Source organism: Furipterus horrens, unplaced genomic scaffold, assembly GCF_987537825.1.
Source record: "Furipterus horrens unplaced genomic scaffold, mFurHor1.1.pri manual_scaffold_2, whole genome shotgun sequence".
NCBI lineage: Eukaryota > Metazoa > Chordata > Mammalia > Chiroptera > Furipteridae > Furipterus > Furipterus horrens.
The window spans coordinates 59,565,492-59,589,656 of NW_028327172.1; the positions used below are offsets into that span (position 1 = coordinate 59,565,492).

Genomic DNA, 24,165 nt, shown 5'->3' on the forward strand with positions numbered 1-24,165 from the left:
CCAAAACTCAACAGTAAAAATAAAAACAAAAACCAATCCAATTAGAAAATGAGCGAAAGATATGAAGAGACATCATCAAAAAGGATATATGGATGGTAAATAAGCACATGAAAGATGTTCAACATCACTAGCCATCAGGGAAATGCAAATTAAGACCACGATGAGATATCACTACACACCTATCAGAACAGCTAAAATAAAAAATAGTGACAATACCAAATGCCGGCGAAGATTCCGAGACACTCGAGCTCTCTTACATTTCTGGTGGGAATGTAAAATGGGACGGCCACTCTGGAAAATAGTTTGGCAGTTTCTTAAAAAACTAAACAAACTTAACCATGACCCAGCAATTGCCCTTCTAGGCATTTAACCCAGAGAAATGAAAACTTACAAGTAAGTCCACACAAAACCTGTAAATGATTGTTCATTGGCAGCTTTATTTGTAATAGCCCCAATCTGGAAAGGACCAAAATGTCCTACAATAGATGAATGGCTAAATAAACTGTGGTACATCTCATACCATGGAATACTACTTCAGGAATAAAAAGGGAGAAGTACTGATACATACAACTTGGATGGCATTATAATGAGCCGGGGGGGGGGGAATCTTAAAAAGCCCCATGCTGTAACATTCTTAACATGACAAAATCACATGTAATAAAATGACACACACATTGTACAATGTCAATTTCCTAGATTAGATATTGTATTATAATTATATAACCATCGGGGGAAGGGCAATATGGGGCCCCTCTACACTCTTTGAAACTTCCTGTGAATCTAATTTCAGATCAAAAGGTAAAAAGAAAAAAAAAAAAAAAGTAAAACTATCTTCAAAGTCAAGAAAAAAAATAAATAAGGCTCTGCCCAAGAAAATGTGAAGTGCCCTGAAATCCACACAAGAAAAGAAACTGGATAGCAATTTCTTCAAATTTGACAATCCTAAATGTTCAGATGACATCACCAACAACCTTTCTAAATTATCAGCAAAAAATAAATATATACATATCAACATACTAGAGAAGGGGTTGGCAAACTACAGCCCATGAGCCAACTCCAGCTGTCTGTGTTAAGATGTAAAAGTTTACAGAAATGGACAAACATAAAAAAAAATAAAATAAAAAAAACCCTACTAGTACTTGCTTTAAATATTGATTATTTTACAGTAACACTGGGTATCACAACAATCATCTTACAAATTAACATTTTTCATTTTATTGGAGCACAAATTATAATAACTGGGATGTTTTATGCCAGCAACTTTCCAACCCTATCAAAATATGAGACTTAAAAAAAAAAAAAGGCAATTTTCCATCTGCCATCCAATTTACCAAACTGCATTAAAAACCGTGCTCCCCTAAAAAAGATCCAACTCACACGAACAATGGAAGTACAGCTTAACAGCAGTTACCATACCTTGGAAAGTATCAAATCACCTAACCATCGCACACAATCAACATAATTCCTATGTATGTCTCTGGTAGAAAAGTCAGGAAAGTGAATTTTCTGAGAAATAAATGGCCTGTAATGGAAATGTCAAAAGTTAAGAGAAAAAAGTATAGTAGAATTACACTAATTTTTATTTTTGGATTTATGAAATTTTGAAAAATATATGACTTGATTTTTCTTTGTTCCTAGAAAACTGAATACCTTCTTGGCTGTTTATTCAGAACTAAAGTCTTATTCTACTTTTCTTTCTATACTTTATTCCATTATCAGCTGTCAATTCAACTTCTTTGAAATTTCATTTATAAAAATAAAAGCTTCTGAGGTATAAAGGGGATAAATGGTAATGGAGAAAAAAAATTTTTAATTTGCACCCCTGGCTGATGTGGCTCAGTGGATTGAGTGCCACTCTGTGGACCAGAGTCGCAGGTTCGATTTCCAGTCAGGGCACATCCCTGGGTTGCGGGCCGGGTCCCCAGTTGAGGGTGTGCAAGAGGCAACCAATTTCTGCTTCTCTGACACATCATGTTTCTCTCCCTCTTTCTCCCTCCTTTCACCCCTCTATAAATAAATAAAACCTTTTTAAAAATTTGCAGCTTTCTATCTTACTACGTACTGTATATAGGCCAAATTTAATCAATTCTGGCTACATAACCGATGATAAGCAAAGACATCTGGTTACAGACCTGAAAATTTTTCATAGAAAATACCGACTCAATCCTTTAATATTAGTCTATGAAAGTCAACACATCTGGGTTATTTCAAAAGATAGTCATTTTTCTAGGAACAATGACACATCACTCCAAAGGCTGCTAAAAATAAGATTACATGGGAGTCCTGTCTTGAACAACAATTTCTGAAAATGGTTACTGACAGGAATTTGACATTTATTAATTAGGACTTTTCCTGTATTTAGAAGAAAAAAGTATGGTGCCATTTTTTTCCCTTTAAGATGTTTGTGTGAAGCCCTGGCCCGGTAGCTCAGTTGGTTAAAGCATCGATATGCCAAGGTTGTGATTCGCTCCTCGGTCAGGGCACATAAAAGAATCAACAAAAATCAACAACAAGTCAGTATTTCTCTCTCCCTTCCCCCCGCCCACTCTCTCAAAAAAAAAAAAAGAAAAAAAGAAAAAAAGCTTTGCATGAAGACCATAAACTGTAAGTTGCTATCAATTCTATAGTTAATTAAAAGTATACCCAACATTTCTAATCTAGTGGATGATTCATTTTTTGTACTGATATAACTGTAGAAGATTGATATGTCATGAATTAGTTATGTGTTGGGAGTGTCACATGTCCTCTCTTTACTTTTCTCACGTATGTAGAAATGATGCTGGGCTGAATCATTTCTAACATCCCTTCTAATACAAATACTGGGATCTTTTCTTTATTAAAACGTTAAAATGTTACTAATGATCTGATGTAAGTTCTTAACTCTGCAATAATTATGTTGTTTTTAAATCAAATACATATTAATAACCTAAGGTTAAACTTCTCAAGAAGACCAACGTTAACTCACTGTTATTTTCTGTAAGCTGTGAAATATAATTTCTATGTATTCTACTAGAGTTCCAAAAAATGTAAGAACATAAATTTAATATTGTATTAACTCTTGGTGTTTTAAAACAGAAATCTGAAAGTTGTATGAATCCTTAGAAGCCACTGAGGTTTGATATATGTTAGTGCATTGAAACATTTACTAATGGCTACAAATTCAACCACCAAAAATCTATTAATAGTCTGGCTTGGTAACCAGAAAGATTCTAGCTCTTTGCTAAAAACAAAAATGCAAACAAAGTTAACGTACAGACATATGACAGTTATAGTCAAAGTGTTAGCATTTCAAAAATATATTAAGAAGGCCCTGGCTGGGTACTGGGTAGCTCAGTTGGTTAGAGCATATCCCAATAAATCAAGGTTGCTGGTTTGATCCCTGGTCAGGGGACATACGAGAATTAGCCAATGAATGCATAACTAAGTAGAACAACAAATCAATCTTTCTCTCTCCCTCTCTAAAAATCAACAAATTAAAAAAAATTAAATATATAGTAATTAAATATAGATATATTAATGTACAGATATATAAAGAAAATAGCAGAAGTTCCCACCTCTTAAGTCTCATGGAGCAAGGCTCCTACTTTTGAATTTTCTCCATTTAATAAAATAAGCAGCAATCAAGGGGAAGCATTAAATTAACATGAATTAAAGCTAAGAACCCCATTTAAAAAACAAGATTTACTATCTTGAATTAAATTGTATACTGTTGACTAGTAAGTAATGCTAATAACATTCTGAAGAGTCCTTTGCTCTATTCCACAATTACTTTAGGAGGCTTAAAATTTTTATAAATTAAAAGGCCTACCATATGCATAACTAAATAAAAATAAATGAAATGTGCTACTAAGTTAGAGAAAACACAATTTAAAGGGGATTTTGAAAAACAAACCATGAACACATTGTATTAAAAATCAGTGAATTTATGGTATGTAAAGTATTTTTAAAAGGGGCTCCTCAATTCAGTACTGGGAACTTACATAACAATTTTGGAAAAAGTAAAACTCAATATATTCAACAGCATGAGAAAGACAGTTGTTTTAAATACCACAAGTGTTACCTGTTAGTTTTATTTGGGTTATAATCGTAAGATTCCTTAATTGCATTAATCATTCTCTTTGAATTTATCCTCCAAAGTTTAAGAGAATGATCCATACCACAGGACATTATTTTTTCACCCAAAAGATCATAATCCTGTATATAAAACAAAAAAGCTTAAGTTAACTATTTATTTTTCTAATTACACTATTCAATTTTCACCTGATGCACAGCATTGTGCAAACTGTATTTCAAACCGTAACACTAACATTTTGGGTTTAATCGATCTAGGAAATAAAACAAGATTTTTTACTGCTTTCAAGATTTAGTTTTAAGTGAGTTGTCACCACCACAGTAAATGAGTTTATACAATTACCAAAAGGCAAAAAAAGTAGTGTTTGGATTTCATTTCATCTTCCAATTAACTTTAAAATATTTCCTTTGCTTCATTTTCAAGATAAATGGAATGCTAAGGTATGACACAAAACTGAGTAGTTTTATTTCTTTTCTTTGTCCAACCCTAATCAAGCAATGAAACTAATATTTGCTTGTGAAGCTACAATAAGTCTTTAAACAACTGAAATTTTATCTGTACTTCTAAGTCAAAAACTTCAGTTACACTGATCTTAAGAGTTCACTTTTAAATGACATTTTAAAAATATCTAAAAAAGAAAATAAGTTTATCATCTGTTATTTATAAATTTTTCATAGGCAGCTAACAGATGATCTATTGTAACAACCTTATTCCACCTTATTTCATGGATAAGACACTGTGGCACAGGTATGCTATTTAATTTAGCACACGGTACATGTGCTAATGAAAATTTCACACATCTATCCTTCTAACAGTGAATTCTGTGTTATAGAGAAATACAGACTGTCACCTGTTCTCGTTTTAAGAAATAAAAAAGAAACAAAAAAACAAACGAAGAACAGTATATGGTGATGGAAGGAGACTTGACTTTCAATGGTGAACACACAACATACAGATGATGTATTACAGAATTGTACACCTGAAACCTATATAATTTTATTAACCAATGAATTCACAAATCTTGCTGCTGCTACTTGTCCTAAATACCTCACTTGTCAACAGCAACAAGGCAATGTTTGAACCAGTAGCACTAATTTAAAATTCTTAATAAAGAATCGTAGTCTCACTCTGGCTGGTGTGGCTCAGTGGATTGAGCACCAGTCTGGGAACCAAAGGGTTACTGGTTCAATTTCCAGTCAGGGCATATGCCTGAGTTGCAGACCAGGTCCCCTGTTGGCGACAAGCGAGAGGGAACTACACATTGATGTTTCTCTTCCTCCTTACTTCCTCCCTTCCCCTCTCTCTAAAAATAAATAAAATCTAAAAAAAAGAATGGTAGTCTCAGCTCTTTCACATATAAAGCCAAATGAAGAATGCTACTTCAAATTCTAGAGGTCAAGTTGGCAGGGTATCTTCAGGTAGGTTTAATTTTCACAAAAGCATATAAACAGTCAACTAGGAATATTTGGTACCTTCAATTAAAATGCTACATTATTCAAATTATGGTCTAATGTAAAAGAACTGAACAGCTGTAAAGCTCCTAAACGAGTAAACTATAAATGAAACATAAGTAAAGCTAAAATAATGTGCACTGGTGCATAAATACAGGTAAAACACAAAGTGCATGAGTACAGATAAAACACAAAGAGCGTTACTCACTTTATTCCTTCACCTAGAAGATAAAACCTTACATGTCACATGTAAATAAAATGACTGCCTGCAGGTTATATGAAAAGAAACCCTATGCTTTCATGTAAGGGAAGAGTTGGCAGGGGCCAGCGGAATTGTTCACAACTATGTGCACCTGAAAGTCACTGCCTGCAGCTTTCAACTTACAGCACTTAGAACTTCATCTCTGTGCCCTTCGACACCTCCAAATATTGCCACCAGTGTGTCCGTTTGGATATTCCATAATCGTAAAGCATGATCTAGTGTAGACATAAAAATTTAAGGTAAATTTTATCATTCATTTACTGTGGACGTTCAAACCCTCTTTAAAGAAGTAAAAATCACAAAAGTTTGGACTTAACTTATACACAGTAAAGACTATGAATGGAATCCATATCACTTAAAATATTTATAGCACATATAAATTTAGCTAAGTATCAGCACAAACTTTCAAGAAAAGAAGTGTTTGTGGTCTTAAAAATATTTTTAACTTATTAGACTAATTTCCTTTAACTAATACCCTAATTTGATGGAGATATATTTTAAGATAAGAAAATACAAGGGGATTTGACAGAAGTTTTTACATTATGCCATAGAATAAGGTATTAGCTTTGCCCTCCACCATATCCATTTACAAATTGAAGAGGACTGAGTAAATTTATGATTTCTACAGTAAATCCAAAAACAGAGTTGAAATCTACATATACCATGACAACTTTACAGTATTACAGACCTTTTAAAAATTATAACTATGTGGTGGTGAACACACAACAGTGTTCAGAATATGTGTAATGTAATTGTGCACTTGAAACCTGTAATTTTGTTAACCACCGTCATTCCAATAAATTCAATTAAAAGAAAAAAAACAAAACAGTAAAATTCTTTACTAAAGGCCTCAAAGAACTGATAACATGACAGTTGGTATTCTATTTCTTGCAAATCTAAATAAAGCATATTGATAGTAAGAAAAAAAAAGTTGTAACAAATTCAAGCAATCTCTTTTTCTACTAAATATTAGTAACAAAAAATATACAGCAATAATATAAATGCCACCTAAAGGCTGAACTATAACAATGCTCATGCTGTCATGAATATTAACATATTATGCTAATTACAATGTACTTATTACTAATTATATTGTACATATTACACTAATACATTATGTTAGTAAATAGTGGAACTTAACGTTGCCATAAAAATGATTTGATTCCAATTCTGTACAAGTTTTCATGTAGGCAGTTGTACACACATATACCCAGGAATGGTTAATTTTATGTTTAACTGAGGAACTGCCAGACTTTTTCAGCATGGCTACATTTTACATTCCCACCAGCAATACTGGGAGGAGGGGTATCTCCACATCCTAGCCAACACACTTTATTGTCTGTCTTTTTGGTTATAACCATCCTAGGAGCTATGACGTTGTATCTCATTGTATTTTGATTTGTTCCCTAATGATTAATAAGATAATGAATGCTGTTCATGTGCTCACCAGACCATTTGTGTATGTTTGTTCGAAAGATGTCAATCAAATTTTTACCCATTTTTTAATTTAAATGTCTTCTTACCATTGAAATGTAGTAAGAGTCCTTATTAGATATATGATTTGGAAATAGTTTCTCCTATTCTGAGGTTGTTCTTTCACTTTTGTGATGGCTGTGTGTACAACAAAATTCCTATTCAATTGAAAAGCTGTTTGATTAAAAAATGCTCTTACTGACACAATGGGGAAAGAGGAGAGTTAAAGGTGTATTTAGAACAAATGAGGTATTACGGCCTCTATCACTTGTAAAGTAACACCTGACCCCAACTACTGTTATTAGGCCCTGACTGGTGTGACTCACTTGGCAGTGTGACTCTGCATATAGCAAAGCGAAAGGTCGCCAGTTCAATTCCTAGTCAGGGCACATGTCTAGTTTGAGGGCAGTGTGCAAGAGGCAGTAGATCCATGTTTCTCAGTTGATGTTTCTCTCCATCTGTTTCTCCCTCCCTTACCCTCTCTCTAAAAATAAATAAATAAAATATATTTTTTAAAAGTTATCAGTTCTGCCCTAGCTTGTGTGGCTCAGTGGATTAAGCACTGGCCTGTGAACCAAACGGTCACCAGTTTGATGCCCAGTCAGTGCACATGCCTGGATTGCAGGCCAGGTCCCTAGTTGGGGGCACACAAGAGGCAACCACACATTACTGTTTCTCTCCCTCTCTCTCTCTCTCCTCCTTCCCCTCTACCTAAAATAAATTTTAAAAATCTTAAGTAAATAAATAAGAATAAAAAATTTAAAAAGTTATGAGTTCTTAGGTGTCAATTTCCAAAAATGAACATTATCATACGTATTTTAATTTGAGCAGACTGGGAAGGAGGGGTTATATGTTTGACAAGCTTTTTGGAAAATAAACTTGAGGCCCTGGCCCAGTAGCTCAGTTAGTTAAGTGTTGTCTCATATGCCAAGGTTGTGGGTTCAATCCCTGGTTGGGGCACACACAAGAATCAACCGATGAATGCATAAATAAGTGGAACAAAATGTTTCTCTCTTTTTTAAATCAATAATTAAAAACAAAAAAAGAAAACTTGACTAGAGTAATAATTTAGCAGTGAAAGAGAAAGTACAATCAAAAACAATGTAGCAACAAGAACAACCCAAATCATTTCAGAGCTCAGAAAAAATTAAGAAGCCTGTCTGGCCCTGGCTGGTGTGGCTCAGTGGATTGAGCACTGGCCTGTGAACCAAAAGATCTCTTGGTTCGATTCCCAGTCAGGGCACATGCCTGGGTGGCTCGCCAGGTCCCCAACTCGGGGCACACAAAAGGCAACCACACATTGATGTTTCTCTTCCTCTCTTTCTCCCTCCCGTCCCCTCTCTCTGAAAATAAATAAATAAAATCTTTAAAAAAAAAAATTCTGTCTGAACTGAATAAACTTATAATGCTGATATAAAGAGAAAAAAAGTACAAAAAATATATCAAAGAGCTTATGTTGCTTAACTTGGCTTTTTAATAAATTCTATAGGGATCCCTTTATTTAAAAAAAAAAAAAAAGCTTTTACATATATATAAAAGCAACATGGATTTTCAGATGCATTACTTGTTATTATATTACTGGAGAAAGTGACAGTTGCAAATCTATCTTAAAAATGCAATATAGTAAATGAGGGTAACATAACTAATCCTCAGTACCAATTTTATTTTCATCTGATGTAGCAGTGCATTTCATGGTTCCTTTTCTCATCTCTTGGCTTGGGGATGCTAATGTAGCCTGTGATTTTTTTTCTAGTAAAACTTAACATTATAATTTTTTTTTTAAAGATTTTATTTATTTTTATTTTTAGAGAGCAGGGAAGGGAGAGACAAAGAGAGGGAGAGAAACATCAGTGTGTGGTTGCCTCTCACATGCCCCAACCAGGGACCTGGCCTGCAACCCAGGTATGTGCTGGGAATCAAACTGGCAACCCTTTGGTTCACAGGCTGGTGCTCAATCCACTGAGCCACACCAGCCAGGGCTATATATCATTTTTAAATATGGCTTTCTCCCCTTAAAACCATTTGTCCCTTAAAAAAAAAAAAAAATTCCTTCTCTTACCTTTACTGACTGACAGGAGAAGATTTGGATCTCTTGGGTGGAATTTCAGCTCATTGATAGCATTTCCATGGCCAACATAGTGCTACAATAAATTTAAAATGTATCAACTTTCATATAAAAATAATGCTATTGTAAAATATTTAATCTGTGAGTAAATGTGTACCAAGAAAAGTAATTATAAATTGTTTTTCATTAATCTTAAGAGAATGAAAAATACTTTCACTTAAAGGAGTGGTTCTCAACCTTGGCGGCATATTAAATCACCCAACAAAATTGAAGGGGGAAAAAGTACTTAAGTCCCACTGGCAGATAATCTACTTTATTGGATTAACAGAGGCAAGATAAAGATTTAAAAGATTCTCAGGCAATTGTACTGTGTCCTTGAGGTAAAAAAACTTTTAAAATGATAAGGAAAAAACTTAGTACCAACTTCCAACATTTCAATTCTAGGTAGGGTTCCCTGAAAAATGAACTAACTCTTCCATTATTGTTCATTTACAACCTTTCAGAATAAGGCACGGCAGAAGTAAAGAGAAGAATGCGAATAGCCCTGGCCGGGTAGCTCAGACGGTATAGTGTCATCACATTTACCTAGGTTGTAGGTTCGCTCCCTGGTCAGGGCACATACAAGAATCAACCAATAAATGCCTAAATAAGTAGAATAACAAATCAACATTCTTCCCTCTCTCTCCAATCAATAAAATTTTTAAAAATTTTTAAATGGCTTAAAAGACTTGTCTAAGGATGAAATAAGCAAAGTACATGTGTAAAAAGAAACAAGCAAAGTACAAATCAAATTAGAAATTGTAGGCATTAATACCTTTGATTTTAAATTTAACATGACTAGTTTTCACAGATATGCATTCAAAAGAAAGTAGATCTACAATTTAACCAGAAAACCCACCTTTATGCACTGCATTGTTATGGGATTAATTATCCTAATTATGCCTCTAGAACCAGCCACAGCCAGCAGAGGATGGCTTGTATTGCTATCATATGTCCATGCACAAGTGTAAAAGTTTTCATCAGCCTACGAAATGCTGGTTAAGAAATTTAATTTGTTTTTGATAAATAACATAAGTCAATGATTATAGTACATGGAATCCTCCAAAGAACTGCTAACGTTTTGACATAAAAGTTCTTATTCTTTATACTACCAGATTTAAACAATAGAGCTTTTAGGTTTAAAATCTATACCAAATGATCAAACAAAACTGGTCCCTTCCACTCAACTATTACTATTTAGCTGTTTGTATCACTCTGTTTTGAAAGCAGCTAGATAGTATGTAAAGGATGGGCATGGCTCGGTCCAAATAAAATTTGATTTACAGGAACAGTGGGTGGCCCATTACCTCAATAAAAAAAGCAAAAACAGCCCTGGCTGATGTGGCTCAGTGGATTGAGCACCAGCATGCGAACCAAAGGGCCACGAGTTCAATTCCCAGTCAGGCACATGCCTGGGTTGCGGGCCAGGTCCCCCAGCTGGGGGCGTGGGAGAGGCAACTACACACTGATGTTTCTCTCCCTCTCTTTCTCCCTTTTTCTCCTCTCTCTGAAAATGAAACCGTAAAAAAAAAAAAAAAAAAGACAAAAACAAACAGATGGCCAGCCCCAGGTGCTATACTTTGCAGACTTTTGCTCTGGCTCAATACATCTAACTATGTGCCTTCTAGATAAAAATGATTAACTATTCAGTTTTCCACTTTTTCCTGTGTGAGACCTTCCTAATGTGGCTATAGGTCACTTCTTTCCATATCATCTAGGGAAGGTGAAAGTCCTTGTCTTTTCTTGTTTGCTAAGTTTTCAAATCCATCTAGATGAAATATCTTATCATCAAGCTTTTCTACTTAATCCTTTGGCTTTTTAAATTTTTTTCTTTATGAATTCATGTTTTGCAATATTTTGTTTCCTAAACAAAGTGGATCTGTGTATTTTTATCTCTGTAGGCCTTGTAGATCAAATACTTGATATGACTTCCAGTCCTAGCTTCTCATCAACCCAAGCTCATCAATATAACTACTCTGAAATTACATTCTAGGCAAGGTTTAAAAAAAAAGAAAAAGGAGCATGTCCACAGGCCAAGGGCCCTCCTGCTTCTGTAACTTGTTTCCTGAGCCTACACAACCCAGTATGCTCACTTCTGTTACCTCTGTAACCTTCTAAATTAACTTTCTCTTATAGTCTGAAACAAAACAAAACAACAAAAGACCAGGAAGTTTTATCTACTCTTATCATTTGTCTATTACTGAATTTCCAACACTCAACTGCAGCTACATGTACCATCCTCCCTCATATCTACCCTACAATGCATGTCTAGGGATTAGGAAAATGAGATAACTAGATACCAGAAATCTCCAGTGGTAGTGAAGGAATAACATTAGTTAAGAAAGAACAATACGTGTAACTTTAGAGAACTAATTAATTTAGTAAACTTTCAGTGTACTCATGAAAGTCAATATCTTTAGCCAAAGATATTGAAAACTCAGGAAAGGATACATCAGCATCCACATATGATTGCAATAGCCGGATTTCTCCTTGTGAGTGACATTCATATAAAGTAACCTAGTGAAAACAAAATACAATAAATTTTATCTCAAACACAGAAATATATTTTTTAGCTTTTAAACATATTTTAGTCACAATTGTATCTTTAAGATACTACACAAACTACTGTTTTAAAATAGCTCCTTTAAGCCCTGACCAGTGTGACCTCGGTTCAGCATAGTCCTGGCAAAGCAAAAGGTCACCGGGTCAGGGCACAGGCTTAGGTTGTGGGTTTGGTTTCTGGTCAAGGCATGTACAAGAGGCAATTGATCAATGTTTCTCTCCCTCTTTTTCTCCCTCCCTTTTCCTCTCTTAAAAAAAGAAAAAAGAAGAAGAAAGAAGAAAAAAAAAAAACTCCTTTAATTTAAGAAGAACAGAATACCAACACTAAGAAATGTTCCCCCAATAAATTCAACTTTAAAAAAAAGCAAAAAGCAAATATAGGTGTATAGATATAGATGTGAACAAAAACCATCTCCATCTCTGTGTCCTTTCATGCTATGACCTTTGACCAACCTCCCTGTCCTTAGTATAACATATGAAAGCCCTCTAGCTATCTGTGTTCCCTAATGTATAACCATAATACTTTTGTTAGTAATGGCCAGGATGAGTAACAAACTGCTGACAGTATTGACCACCAGGAAGTATGGGCCCTGGGGCTACTGTATTCTTTGTCCCTGTCTTGTCAACCAGTAGTACCTGAGTTGTATTATAAAAACAGTATAGAAACAGGAGTTTTTAGCGGAGAAGTTGTGCAAAACCAGGTAGTCTGTCTGCTCAGGCCCAATCGTCCCATAAGTAAATTACTCTATACTAAATTCTGTTTTATTCTATTCATTCTGCATCCTCTTTTGGTCTAGATACCTTCCCCTTACAGTGGCCATTAGCCAATAAGAAACTGCATTAAAAATGCACCACAGACAATAGGAAAGTATGCGTTAAAAATCATGTTCTTTTATTTCTTTAAGAAGCTTAGCACAATTACTAAAGAAGCATACAATTTTATTTTACTCAACTAAAATAACTTAGGAAGTATGTCTCAGATTCACCTCACTTTCCCTCTTGAGCTGAAGGTATAGAAAATGATTTGTATTTGTTTTCAACCCATATCCAACTAGTCCATTTCCTCCACTTTCTTTTCTGAATACACCAGTCTATTAGTCTATTTCTTAACATTCACCCTAACACTTACTACAGTACTGATGAATACCCAGAAGGTTACCAAATAAAAACTTGTAACTATTTTTCCTTGCAGTGATTTCAATTTAACAGAAAACTCCTGACACTCTAGAAAGCACTTGGAAGTCTCCTGTTCTCCACTTACTTAGAAGTGAAATGAATAAATAAATCTTTATAATCCACATGCTCAGACCTTGGTTCAACTAAAGTTAAATAATGGTTTACACGAAAAAGATGAGCCTAGCACCCTGACCAGTGTGACTCAGTTGGTTGGGCTTCACACTGAAAAGCGACAGGTCACTGGTTCAATTCTCGGTCAGGGCACACACCTGGGTCGTGAGTCTTGTCCCCGTTGGGGTGTATACAAGAGGCAGATCAATCTTTCTCTCCCTCTCTTTCTCCTTCTTTTTCCCTTTCTCTAAAAATAAATAAAATCTTTAAAAAAAATAAATGTACTGCATTACTTTTAAAAAATGTGCCTCGCATAGTTTTTTCATGCACTTTTCTCAGTTCAAGACACTATTGGCTTCCTTAAATAAAAACAAATCAAATGTTTACTGCAAATAATTAAAATTCTTTCAACAACTATTACATTCATCGGATTTATGCTTTGCCTTTATATAGAGGCATTAGGAAATCACAACTTCTCGTACAAATTGGAATGAAAAACTATTAAAATCACTTCCAAAACAGTAATGTCAATTCTTTCAACTACCTAGAAACAAATTATTAACAAAAATATCAACAGAAACCTGTTTTGTGAATTGGGAGTAATATGTAAAAAAGAAAAGGCTGTATTTTCAGTCATGAATACTAGGTTAATTAGACAATGTTTAGAATGCTTCATCTTTATGGAAAGGAATAATAACATCTAACTGCCTATACAAAATTTGTCTCAAAATCATTATACTTAAGCCCTGGCCAGGTAGTTCAGCTGGTTAGAGTGTCATCCCGGTATGCCAAGGTTGCAGGTTCAGTCTCCACTCAGGGCTCATATAAGAATCAACCAATGAATGCATAAATAAAGTGGATGTTTGTTTGTTTCTCTCTGTCAAATCAAGAAATCAAAATTTTTTTTAAAAAAGAAGTACCCTTAAAAAAAATCATTACACTTACTATATTAATACCAGAATCCACTGTAATAATCAAACCAAACACCAAACAGATCCCTTAATACTCACTCTGTTGCTTCCTACAGTTGCAAAGACTAGTGGATCCCCTTCTTTACTGTGCCAGTTAAACTGAACTCCAAACAATGGTTGATTATGATCTTCCTATAAAATGATCATGAAATAAAAAAAATATTTTAGAAAAAAAAATGGTAAACTGATCATTCCCCTTATAATATTTTTCCAAAATGGAAGTCACTGTTTTGTATATAATACCTAAACTGACTTTTGACTCTAAAAAGATACCTATTTGGCCCTGGCTAGGGTAGCTCAGTGGATTGAGCACCGGCCTGTAAAACAAAGGGTTGCCGGTTTCATTCCCAGTCAGGGTACATGCCTGGGTTGTGGGCCAGGTTTCCCAGTTGGGGGCACACAAGAGACAACCACAAATGCATATTTCTCTCCCTCTCTTTCTCCATCCCTTACCCTCTCTCTAAAGTAAGTATTAAAAAAAAAAAAAAAGATACCTATTTGTCTAGCTTTCACGTTTTAAAATATTGGTGTATGATAAAATTTATAATAATCAAAGACTGAAATCAGAAGTTAGGTAATAAGCACTGATCAATGAAAATATTTTGATATTTGCCTTCTATTTTCTTATATTCAACCATATTTTTCTAAATCAAAACAACTGGATAATTGTGGCAGATGCATTTCTCAAAACTTAAGGACACAATTAATTTTTCTGAAATTGGAAACTAACAAATGACCTAATTAAGAGTTGCTACAGCTTCTCTAGCACTCACTAAACTTTATTAGGTTCAATTTTTCCCTTGTAAAATAAAGCATATCAGACTCCACTCAAATCACTGCTTTCTGTTAGTGCTATAGAAACATTTAAAATAAATAACGGTAAATTTGAGCCCTAAAAGAAAAACATGCCAACTTTTGTAATAAACAAATTTGGTGACTGAACAGTGGAGACCAGAGAAGACCACGGACTATACCTTCAGTTACCAGGAGAGGCTGGCTACAAGGTTGTTTATAAAAAACAAGTATTCACTTTTGTTCACAGTTATTAAGAGAGTATAATTTGACACACTGAACAATGAATTTTGCTACACACAGAGAAAGCTAATTTGCATATAGCCATAGTTCCTTATGCTTTCTGAAGACTTTACCTGAAAGTATATTTAGATATTTGGAAAAGGTTTCCACTTACATATGTATAAGATAATGTAATGCATATTTCTGTTTGCCATAAAGACAATAATCCCAAATTTAAAACAAAAATGAATATATGTAAAGAAAAACATTTTCAATAAATACCAGTAATCCCTTTTGTAAATAAAAAATACTATTGAGGAAGCACTAACTTAAATAAACCCAACTACTTGTTTTCTATAAATACTGAATACTCAAAAAAATGTTGAGGGCCCTGGCTGGGTAGCTCCATTAGAGCGCTGTCCAGATAAGCCAAGGCTGAGGGTTTGATCCCCAGTCAGGGCACATACAAGAAGCAACAATAAATGCGTAAATAAATGGACTAACAGTCCTGACTGGCGTGGCTCAGTAGAATGGGTAAACAGCAAACCGAATGATCATGGTTTGATTCTCAGTCAGGGCACATGCCTGGGTTGTGGGCCAGGTCCAAGGTTGGGTGCCTGCAAGAGGAAACTGATCAACAAATCAATGCTTCTCTGGCACGTCAATGTATTCCCCTCCATCCCCTTCCCCTCTCTCTAAAAACAAATAAATCTTAAAAAAAAAAAAAAAAAAAGTGGAAAAAATTGATATTTCTCTCTCCCTTTCTTACTTATATCAATAAAAAATTAAAAACAATTTTAAATCTTATACCTTTTTCTTTGAAAACAATTACAAATAAAACAAAAAGTTAATTTTTTTAAACTGTGGAAACTAAGACATCTGTTTCAATTTATGCTGGCGCAAAGTTAATGAGTTCTTTTTAGTAACAGGTACCTGGCTTGTGTTTTAACCATTTAAGACAAAACAAAAAAAGCTAAACAAATGTGGAATGGATTATAATAACTATGCAGTCTGCACTACAAAGTCAAGATATCAAAGTACTACAATTTAAAAATGTTTTTAACTTGACAGTATCTTCAGCCTAAAAATGTTTACCACTAAAGAAATAATTCTGCAGCCTAAGCATTCAGCCAACAGGATTTGTCTTTCTGAACATACCTTGAGACTATTTACACATTTAAAAGAATATTTGCATTTCTTTGACTTCCATTTTCCCTTCCCCCAACTTTTTCTTCCAGGCGCATTTGGTGTATTTGTAGGTGTATCAGGGCGTTCAGTGTTTGTACCACTTTCTATACTGACAGCATCATCCTGTAAGCATAAATTCAAAAAAATTACATAAAACAGTAATACTGTACTTTGGTAGCAAATGACTTTTTACTGGGCAGCTACTGAAGAAATAATAAATTCAGCAAATAATAGAAAATTTTATTCCTATCTCCAAAGGATAAAAAACAAACCAGCTATACATTATGATTTGTGGATATTTGCTATTTCAGCCAAAATATAAACAAAAAAAGCAAATCAGAAAAACGGTAATAACACAGCCCTTAAATAACACAATGGTCCTTCATAGCTCTTCACAGAAGATACTATTAGATAAGAAGTGTCAGAGAGCCTAATTAGAAAATAAAAAAAAACAAGAAAACAGAACTAAATACAAAAAGAAAAGCAACCAAAAAGAAAATGCCTAAGAAGTTTTTTACATGTTAGGGTTGTTGGGGCTCACACCCAGGACTGACTCCTAAATCTGACTTAACTGCATGTCTTACAATTTCTAATATATTTTATACTTCATAATATATTTACTTAACTGTTGCTCAGTTCTGAGCATTGGGGAAGTGGAGTGGCCATCTGAGGCTGTAGTATTATTACTTCCTACTTTAGATGTAGTTTCTGAAAATCCTATTATCATTCCAATTATGCTTATTGATAATACAAGCATTGAGAATTTTTTAAAGCACTAATATCCTGTACAATGAAATTTGACTCATAGCTCGAAAATAATTATAAAATAATAAAATAATAAAGTAGGTTTACAGTTCTTCTTATGGAAAATAATACAATAATTAATAATGATATAAGGCGCTGGCTGGTGTGGCTCAGTGGATTGAGCGCTGACCCGGGAACCGAAAGGTTGCCAGTTCTGTTTCCTATCAGGGCACATGCCTGGATTGTGGGCCAGGTCCCCAGTTGGGGGTGTACAAGAGGCAAACGACTTGATGTTTCTTTCCCTCTTTCTCCCTCTCTTCCCGTCTCCCTGAAAATACATAACATCTTTGAAAAAAAAAGAAAAAAATAATAATGGTACAAGAATAAACTGTTTCACATAGTACTCAACTGTAAACCTACTTGCTCCATCCTGTATGTTAGAACTCCATAAACTGTATAAAGTAGTCCTTCCAAATGTAGGAATGGCAGCAGAAAACCTTAAAAACTCACCGAGTTTATACCTAATCTTCCGTTCACAAGGTATATTAATGCCCTACTAATCTCAGAAGATTTCACTACCTCCTTTGATTATGTATTCCAAAGTGTTCTTAGGAACAGAGATTTATTTAAACCTATCACCTTAGGGCAGTAGTTACTAAACACATTCCAGAGGAAGCCTTTTTTCACAGAATGGCTATTAACATCTGAGAACACAGTCTAGAAACGATTGCCTTAGGGGGTATTTTTTAAATTATTGCTTCCTAAAGCTGGTTTTATATTGTAAAGGTTAAAATTAACTGGAGTGGCAAAAAGTATATAAAAATTCACTTAAAAACAAAAAGGTATACAGTAGTCCTTGGAGGTGATTTTCAAAACTGCAAATGGTTCCTCCTGAAATGACATGCTTTTTAAATAGTTATTATGGAATACACTGATTATCTGGGGTGAAAGAAAAAGGAATGAAGTGGAGAGATGGCACACAGTAAGTGTTCAATAAAAACTTGAATTGTAATTTGATGTAAATATAATCAGCCTTTATAGAGATATAAAAAAGTAAAAATTTAAAGTTCAATTCCTAAGCTGAAATTACCATTTTTCTCTCTCCCAATTTCTACCCACTTTTCAGTTGTATTTACACAGTTAAAATCTAGCATAGAAAACAATTTTGGGTTTCCATGGAAAACTATGCATTATCTATAGTATATTCTTCCTTGTTACCAGATTGTAGCCCTCTTAGTTGCCTTTGAACAACCTCCCATCTCTTTTTCAAGTTGTAAATAACCAGAAGTGCAAATTCTAATGGCAGAGGTTGAAAATGGCTTCCCTGCCACTCTGAAAAAAGTGTTTGTCTCCATTTGGAATTTCACCTCAACATTGCTTTAATCCTTATATATTTGTAGTGCTTGACTTGCACTTGCCCAGTTCCCTCATGTGAATAAAAGAAAATGTCTAACATGTTGCCCTGGCCAGGTCACTCAGGGGGTTAGAACATCGACCCAATATGCCAAGGTTGCAGGTTCGATCCCTGGTCAGAGCAGATACAGGAATCAACCGATGAATGCATAAATAAGTAGAACAAACAAAATCAATGTTTCTCCCTCTCTCTCTCCCTTCCTCTCTCTAAACAACAGTTTTTTAAAAATGGAGTTTCTTACCTTTCTCTGAAAATTATCTCTTAACACTAGAGAAATGAAATAAACCTGCTAATCAAGAAGCCACACAAAACACTGTCAGTAACAGGGCAAGTTGCTTTTATTTTCCCTTAACTTTTCCCCCCAGCTTTTTAGTTTAATGTACCATTAAAATGTAATCAAATGTGTTAACGACTCATTTAGCTTTATATCAAATACCAAAACCAATAATACATTTCTTCTCCTAACATCTTGAAGACATATTTCAAATATTATTATTTGTATTTACTGATTTTTAAAATCACTATCTGAGCCCTGGCTGGTGTGGCTCAGTGGACTGAGTGCCAACCCACGAATCAAAGGGTCACTGGTTCAATTCCAGTCAGGGCACATGCCTGGGCTGAGGGCTAGGTCACCAGTTGGGGGTGTGTGAGAGGCAACCAATCGATGTTTCTCTCCCTCTCTTCCCCTCGCTCTGAAAATAAACTTAAAAAATTTTACAAATTACTGAGCTTAAAAGTTTTTCAAAATGGTTGTACCAATTTACTCTTTCTTTACTTTTGACCACTTAATTTACCCATCTTCCCCAAAGGCAAATCAAGATAGAACCAAAAGGAAATGCAACTCTTTCATTTTATCTTTAAATTAAACCTTTACTGAGTGTCTAATACATATACAGGCTGATTTCCACCTCAGCCCTTCCTCAAGGTATAGAATGATACTGTGCAGCAGATAACAGCACTCTCATCTTCATTTACCCCCCAAAATGGAGTAATTTGTCCCTTAATCTTGCCACAAGTTACTTCAGCAAAAGACAAATCTCCAGATTCAGCCCTGATACTATCAGGCACCCATTAGTTCTCTCCCAGAAGCTAACTACTCTGTAGTCACATGATAGTAAAAAGTTCAGAAAAATGGCAGGTACATATTGTGATCATTTCACACAGTATACAAATATCAAATCATTATGTTGTATACCTGAAATTAATGTTATGTCAATCATACCTCAAAATATAAAATTAAAAAATTCTAGCCCTGACTGGTGTGGCTCAGTGGGTTGGTTGGGCATCGTCCCACAAAACAAAAGATCGCAAGTTCAATTCCTGGTCAGGGCACATGCCTGGACTGCTGGCCAGGATGGGCCAAGTCCCATGTCAGGGGTGTGCAATGTTTCTCTCTCACATGGATGATTCACTCCATCTCTTTCTGTGTCTTCCTTCCCCTCTCTCTAAATAAATAAAATCTTCAGCAGCAACTGCTCAAGCTACCTTAATTCCAACTCAGAAACACCATTCTTTCTCCATTTGCTTTTAGCTTTCTTGTCATTCATTACTCAGCTCCCTCAGAGTAAAACCACTGCCCTTGTTAGCGTTCCCTCATTTTCATAGGGTTCCCTACTCCCTTCCTTTTTACTGCTTTCCCTTAACCTATGTCCTTGGATGAGCCAAAGGAGGCTCGCGAACTGAAATGGCCTAGAGGCATTTTCATTTTTACCATCTTTATCTGAAATTTATCCTTTCCTTCTATTACAGGCAGGTAATATATGTGCTGCTGTTACTTTAGCTGTAATTCTCACCAATGGAAATCAGGTATGTATTGTTAAATCACATTATAGTTGTTGTAGATCTCAAAAAACTGTGTATGCCCATCATTACTATCAGGCCTGCTGCTACATCTGGTTACTTAACGTGCTAATAAAGAAGCACTTAAACACATGGACAACAGTGTGGTGATTGCTGGGGGGAGGGAGGTATAAGAGGACTAAATGATAATGGAAAAAAGTACAATAAAGATTAACTAAAAAAAAAAAAAAAGAAAAGAAAAAAGAAACACTTAAGCAAAAGAACTTGTAACAAACACAGGCAACAGTGTTACAATAGCCAGAGGGAAGCGGGAGAAGTAGGGGGCAAAGAGGCAATAAAGGGACACAGAAAGAGCTGCGATAGGCTCACAATGAAGTGTACAGATATTTGAGTTGTACACTTGAAACCTTTATGATTTTTATTAACCAATGTCACCCCAATAAACTAATTTTTTTTTAAATGAAGTGAGAAATCCATCAAAAACAAGCATGGTAGACAGAATAATACTAATAGTATTTGTGACAGAAAAAAGTTCGTATTTTGATTTTAAAATATTTACTTAAAAATTTAAAAGATTAGAAAAATAACTTATTAAAACAAATCTCAACATTTTCATAACATTTAAAAATTTTTATTATTAATTTTGTTTGTATCCTTTTCATTGTATTTTATACATTTAAAAATGTTACTCTGCCCTGGCTGGTGTGGCTCAGTGGATTAAGTGCCGGCCTGCGGTCGCTGGTTTAATTCCCAGTCAGAGCACATGCCTGGGTTGCAGGCCAGGTCCTCAGCTGGGGGCGTGCAAGAGAGGCAACCACACACTGATGTTTGTTTCCTTCTCTTTTTCCCTCCCTCCCCCTCACTCTAAAAATAAATAAATAAAATCTTTAAAAAAAAAGATAAAAAGGTGACAGTCCCCATCCAGATGAAGGAAGCATAACAGTGGCTTAATCCAATCATTTGGTTGTGAACAGCTTTATGTGCATCAAATATATTCTCTAAGAGTCTTTAAAAAGCAAGCTTTCTATTTATTTGGTCTCCTGACATTTTTCTGTATAAATTATGAATACTTTCATTACATTTCTGCCGTATTATTGAGTATTCGGAAGGGTCAGAAACATAAGTATATACTCTCTAGTCACAAAATAAGTAATAGTAATTAAATAACACTTGAATAGTACTTACTATTAGGCAGGTTTTTTAAAGCATTTAAACTATTTCACTTAATCCTTACAAATGCCCCTGAAGGTAACTACCATTATTATCTCCATTCTTAAGATAAGAAACTGAAGCAGCTAGGTAAAGTACCTTGCTAAAGGTAAAGCAACCAGTAACTAGTAGAGTGAAGATTTTAATTTAACAAATGGATCCATTCTGTGTTCCTATTACTAACCTAATCTGCCTAAAGAAATTTAAGAAAAGGCAAAAATAAAACAGACTCCAAGGACTGGAGTGAAAAAGTAAAATATGTTATTTTTATAGTATATATATAAGATTGGAAAGAATAAACAGAAAAAAGGATTTAAAATACCATTCATATCGTAAGCTTTCCAGAAATTTCAAGTCCAAATTCCACAAACTGACAATCCCCTAAATATATGCCTTGACTCTACAGTGAGTTCTTCTCCTATCTCTTCAGTGAAAATTTTGGTCACGACACATGCCATATATAAACACCAATCAATAGAACAGGGAGATGTAGAATTTAAGAAATGGATGAGTAAGATGTTATATTTAGTCCTAAAACTAACCAAAGTGAGAGAAAATGAAGAACTCACACCACTCCCAGTAACACTTGAAAGATTTTTAAAGGTATTCAGATGTTATTGCCATATATTATGAACAGGTATTCACGTTTTGGAGTACTTACTGTCTTTGAACTGTCAAGACATTTTGCTGACTTTATTGGATATATTAAAACACGAAACAAACAATTAATATCACTTCAGTTATTACTGGCATCTCACCTAAACAGTTGGGACTAGAGTAACAACATCCATTTCACAGCTGTTCTATTGTTTTTTTTTTAATCTAATTCCAAAACACCAAACACTTGGGAGGCCATGAGCCTCCATCTAAAGACAGTTACCTCTACCACCATTACCTAAAACCTTCCAGACTGTCCCCGTCACCTTAGTAACAACTTTCAAAAGATTAACTTTCCCTTCCCATTCCTTCCTGAAGGGTGGTCCTCCCCCACCCCCTCCCGGCAAGTCAGAAGGCGACCCCTCTCAGTTCGACTCCTCCTTAAGAAAAACTGACTGACGGGGTCCGGCATGCCCCGTCCCCACGGACAGAGCAGTAGACACAAAATCCCTTTTAAGAGTCCCCGAAACCCCTTAAGAACTACTCTTCCCATCCAGCTGTCTGTAAGGGTCTAGAAGTGACAGTCTCTAAATTCCTTTAAAACAGTCCATAACACTCGCTGGCCTCTCCTTCCAACTTCATCAGAAAAACCTCTAACTTGCCTTTTAAACAACTGGAATCTCAGCTCCGCACTCTCCCCCAAATCTCCCAAAGGCCCAAACACGCCCCATCCACGCAAAAAGGATCGGAGCAGCCCCTCAGACCCTCCACCCACCGCACTCTCCGCCAAGTTCCTGCTTGCTCTGGGCCCCAGCTCAAAATCCCCGTAAGACAAGTTCGATTTTCTCCTCCACGCCCGCGTTTTCCTGGGTAGAGGGTGACACCTCTCCCTCCCCCAACAGCCTCCCGCCCGCCCCCGCTCCTACAGTTCAAAAAGAATTTAAAACTTTCATTACAGAGTCCCATCCGGACTGCTTAGGGCTCCACTTACATTCTCGTCTCCAGAGAGGTCCGGGTTGCTGTTCTCATCGCTGCTCAGCTTCTGCTTCTTGGCCGCAGGCATGTCTGCTCCCGCCGGGGCTGTAGACACTTCCCTCTCGGACATATTCCTCCGCCTCCCTCCAGGTTCCTGCCGCCTAGGGCGGGGCCTCCGCCACACCGCCGTCAAGCAAGCCCGGCCGGAGCTTGCCGCAAAGTTGCTACTCCCGCCGCCACTTCCACCGCTTCCCCCACTGTCGCAAACCGCGCCCAGCCGCCGAGGCGGGCGTGCGTGCGACCCCGCCACACTGCTGAAAAAGGGGCGCGCTCCCGCGCGCCCTCCTGCGCGGCTTCCTGGCTTCTTCCCTCTCCTTACTCCCGTCTTGCCCTTTTCCCGCCGCCCTCCCGGCAGTTTGCACGGAGTGGTGTGCTCCGTTGGCTTTCGAGGGCAGTATTTTCTATGTCCCCCGTCCCCACTACCGCCTCGATAAAGGAAAGGCGGAACTGAAAGGGATGGTCCCTCACCCCCTTCCTCCTTCCAAAGACGTTTCACTCGCAATTAGTCCAATCCTTCGATGAACGACCCGCTGCAAGGACTCGAAAGTCTATGGAATGGACTAGACCACCGATTTCCCAGGGGACGGGGAAGATACGAGAAGTAATCTTTTGAGTTAGCGGTGTATGCCAAATGTTCTTAATTTTGAACTCGGAGGGTAAGGCTCTCAAATTATTCACGATACTGTTCAGAATTTAATTTTTGGTAAAGAACATAAATTCAAAAACTGTGAACTGCTTTTCACTTGCCTCCCCCATTTAGCAAATGGAAGTTACCGGCTAAGAAGTACGCATGTGCCGGGGCGTATTCTCGCGCTGGGTTACCCAGACCCGCCTCCTTGAAGCCCCTCCTCTAAGAAGTCTTGTTTGCTGAACTAGGTTGTCTTCATCTGGTTTCAGTAGCTCTGGTTGGGTTTCAAAGCGGTACCAAATCATAGTTAATAGATGCGTCCTAAATCTTGATGAATTTATTGCGATGTATGAT

At 36.1% G+C, this 24,165-nt stretch overlaps 1 protein-coding gene across 3 annotated transcripts in view; it reads right to left on the bottom strand.

Annotated features, from left to right (window-relative positions):
- EED (embryonic ectoderm development) overlaps positions 1-23,671 on the bottom strand; it is a 33,832-nt gene extending 10,161 nt beyond the window's left edge. Inside the window, exons 1-10 of one of the 3 annotated variants that reach the window (XM_090265762.1) lie at positions 23,140-23,327; positions 16,355-16,507; positions 14,222-14,314; positions 11,814-11,879; positions 10,222-10,347; positions 9,318-9,399; positions 5,909-6,000; positions 4,061-4,194; positions 1,417-1,522; positions 217-291 (exon numbers count right to left, since the gene is read on the bottom strand). In XM_090265762.1, coding sequence (XP_090121888.1) covers positions 217-291; positions 1,417-1,522; positions 4,061-4,194; positions 5,909-6,000; positions 9,318-9,399; positions 10,222-10,347; positions 11,814-11,879; positions 14,222-14,314; positions 16,355-16,507; positions 23,140-23,253 — 1,041 coding nt within the window. In that variant the 5' untranslated portion in view covers positions 23,254-23,327. Of the gene's footprint in view, positions 1-216; positions 292-1,416; positions 1,523-4,060; positions 4,195-5,908; positions 6,001-9,317; positions 9,400-10,221; positions 10,348-11,813; positions 11,880-14,221; positions 14,315-16,354; positions 16,508-23,139 lie in introns of all 3 variants that reach the window. The other 2 variants (XM_090265760.1, XM_090265761.1) reach the window with 2 other exon arrangements.
- Between the last annotated feature and the right edge of the window lie 494 nt (positions 23,672-24,165).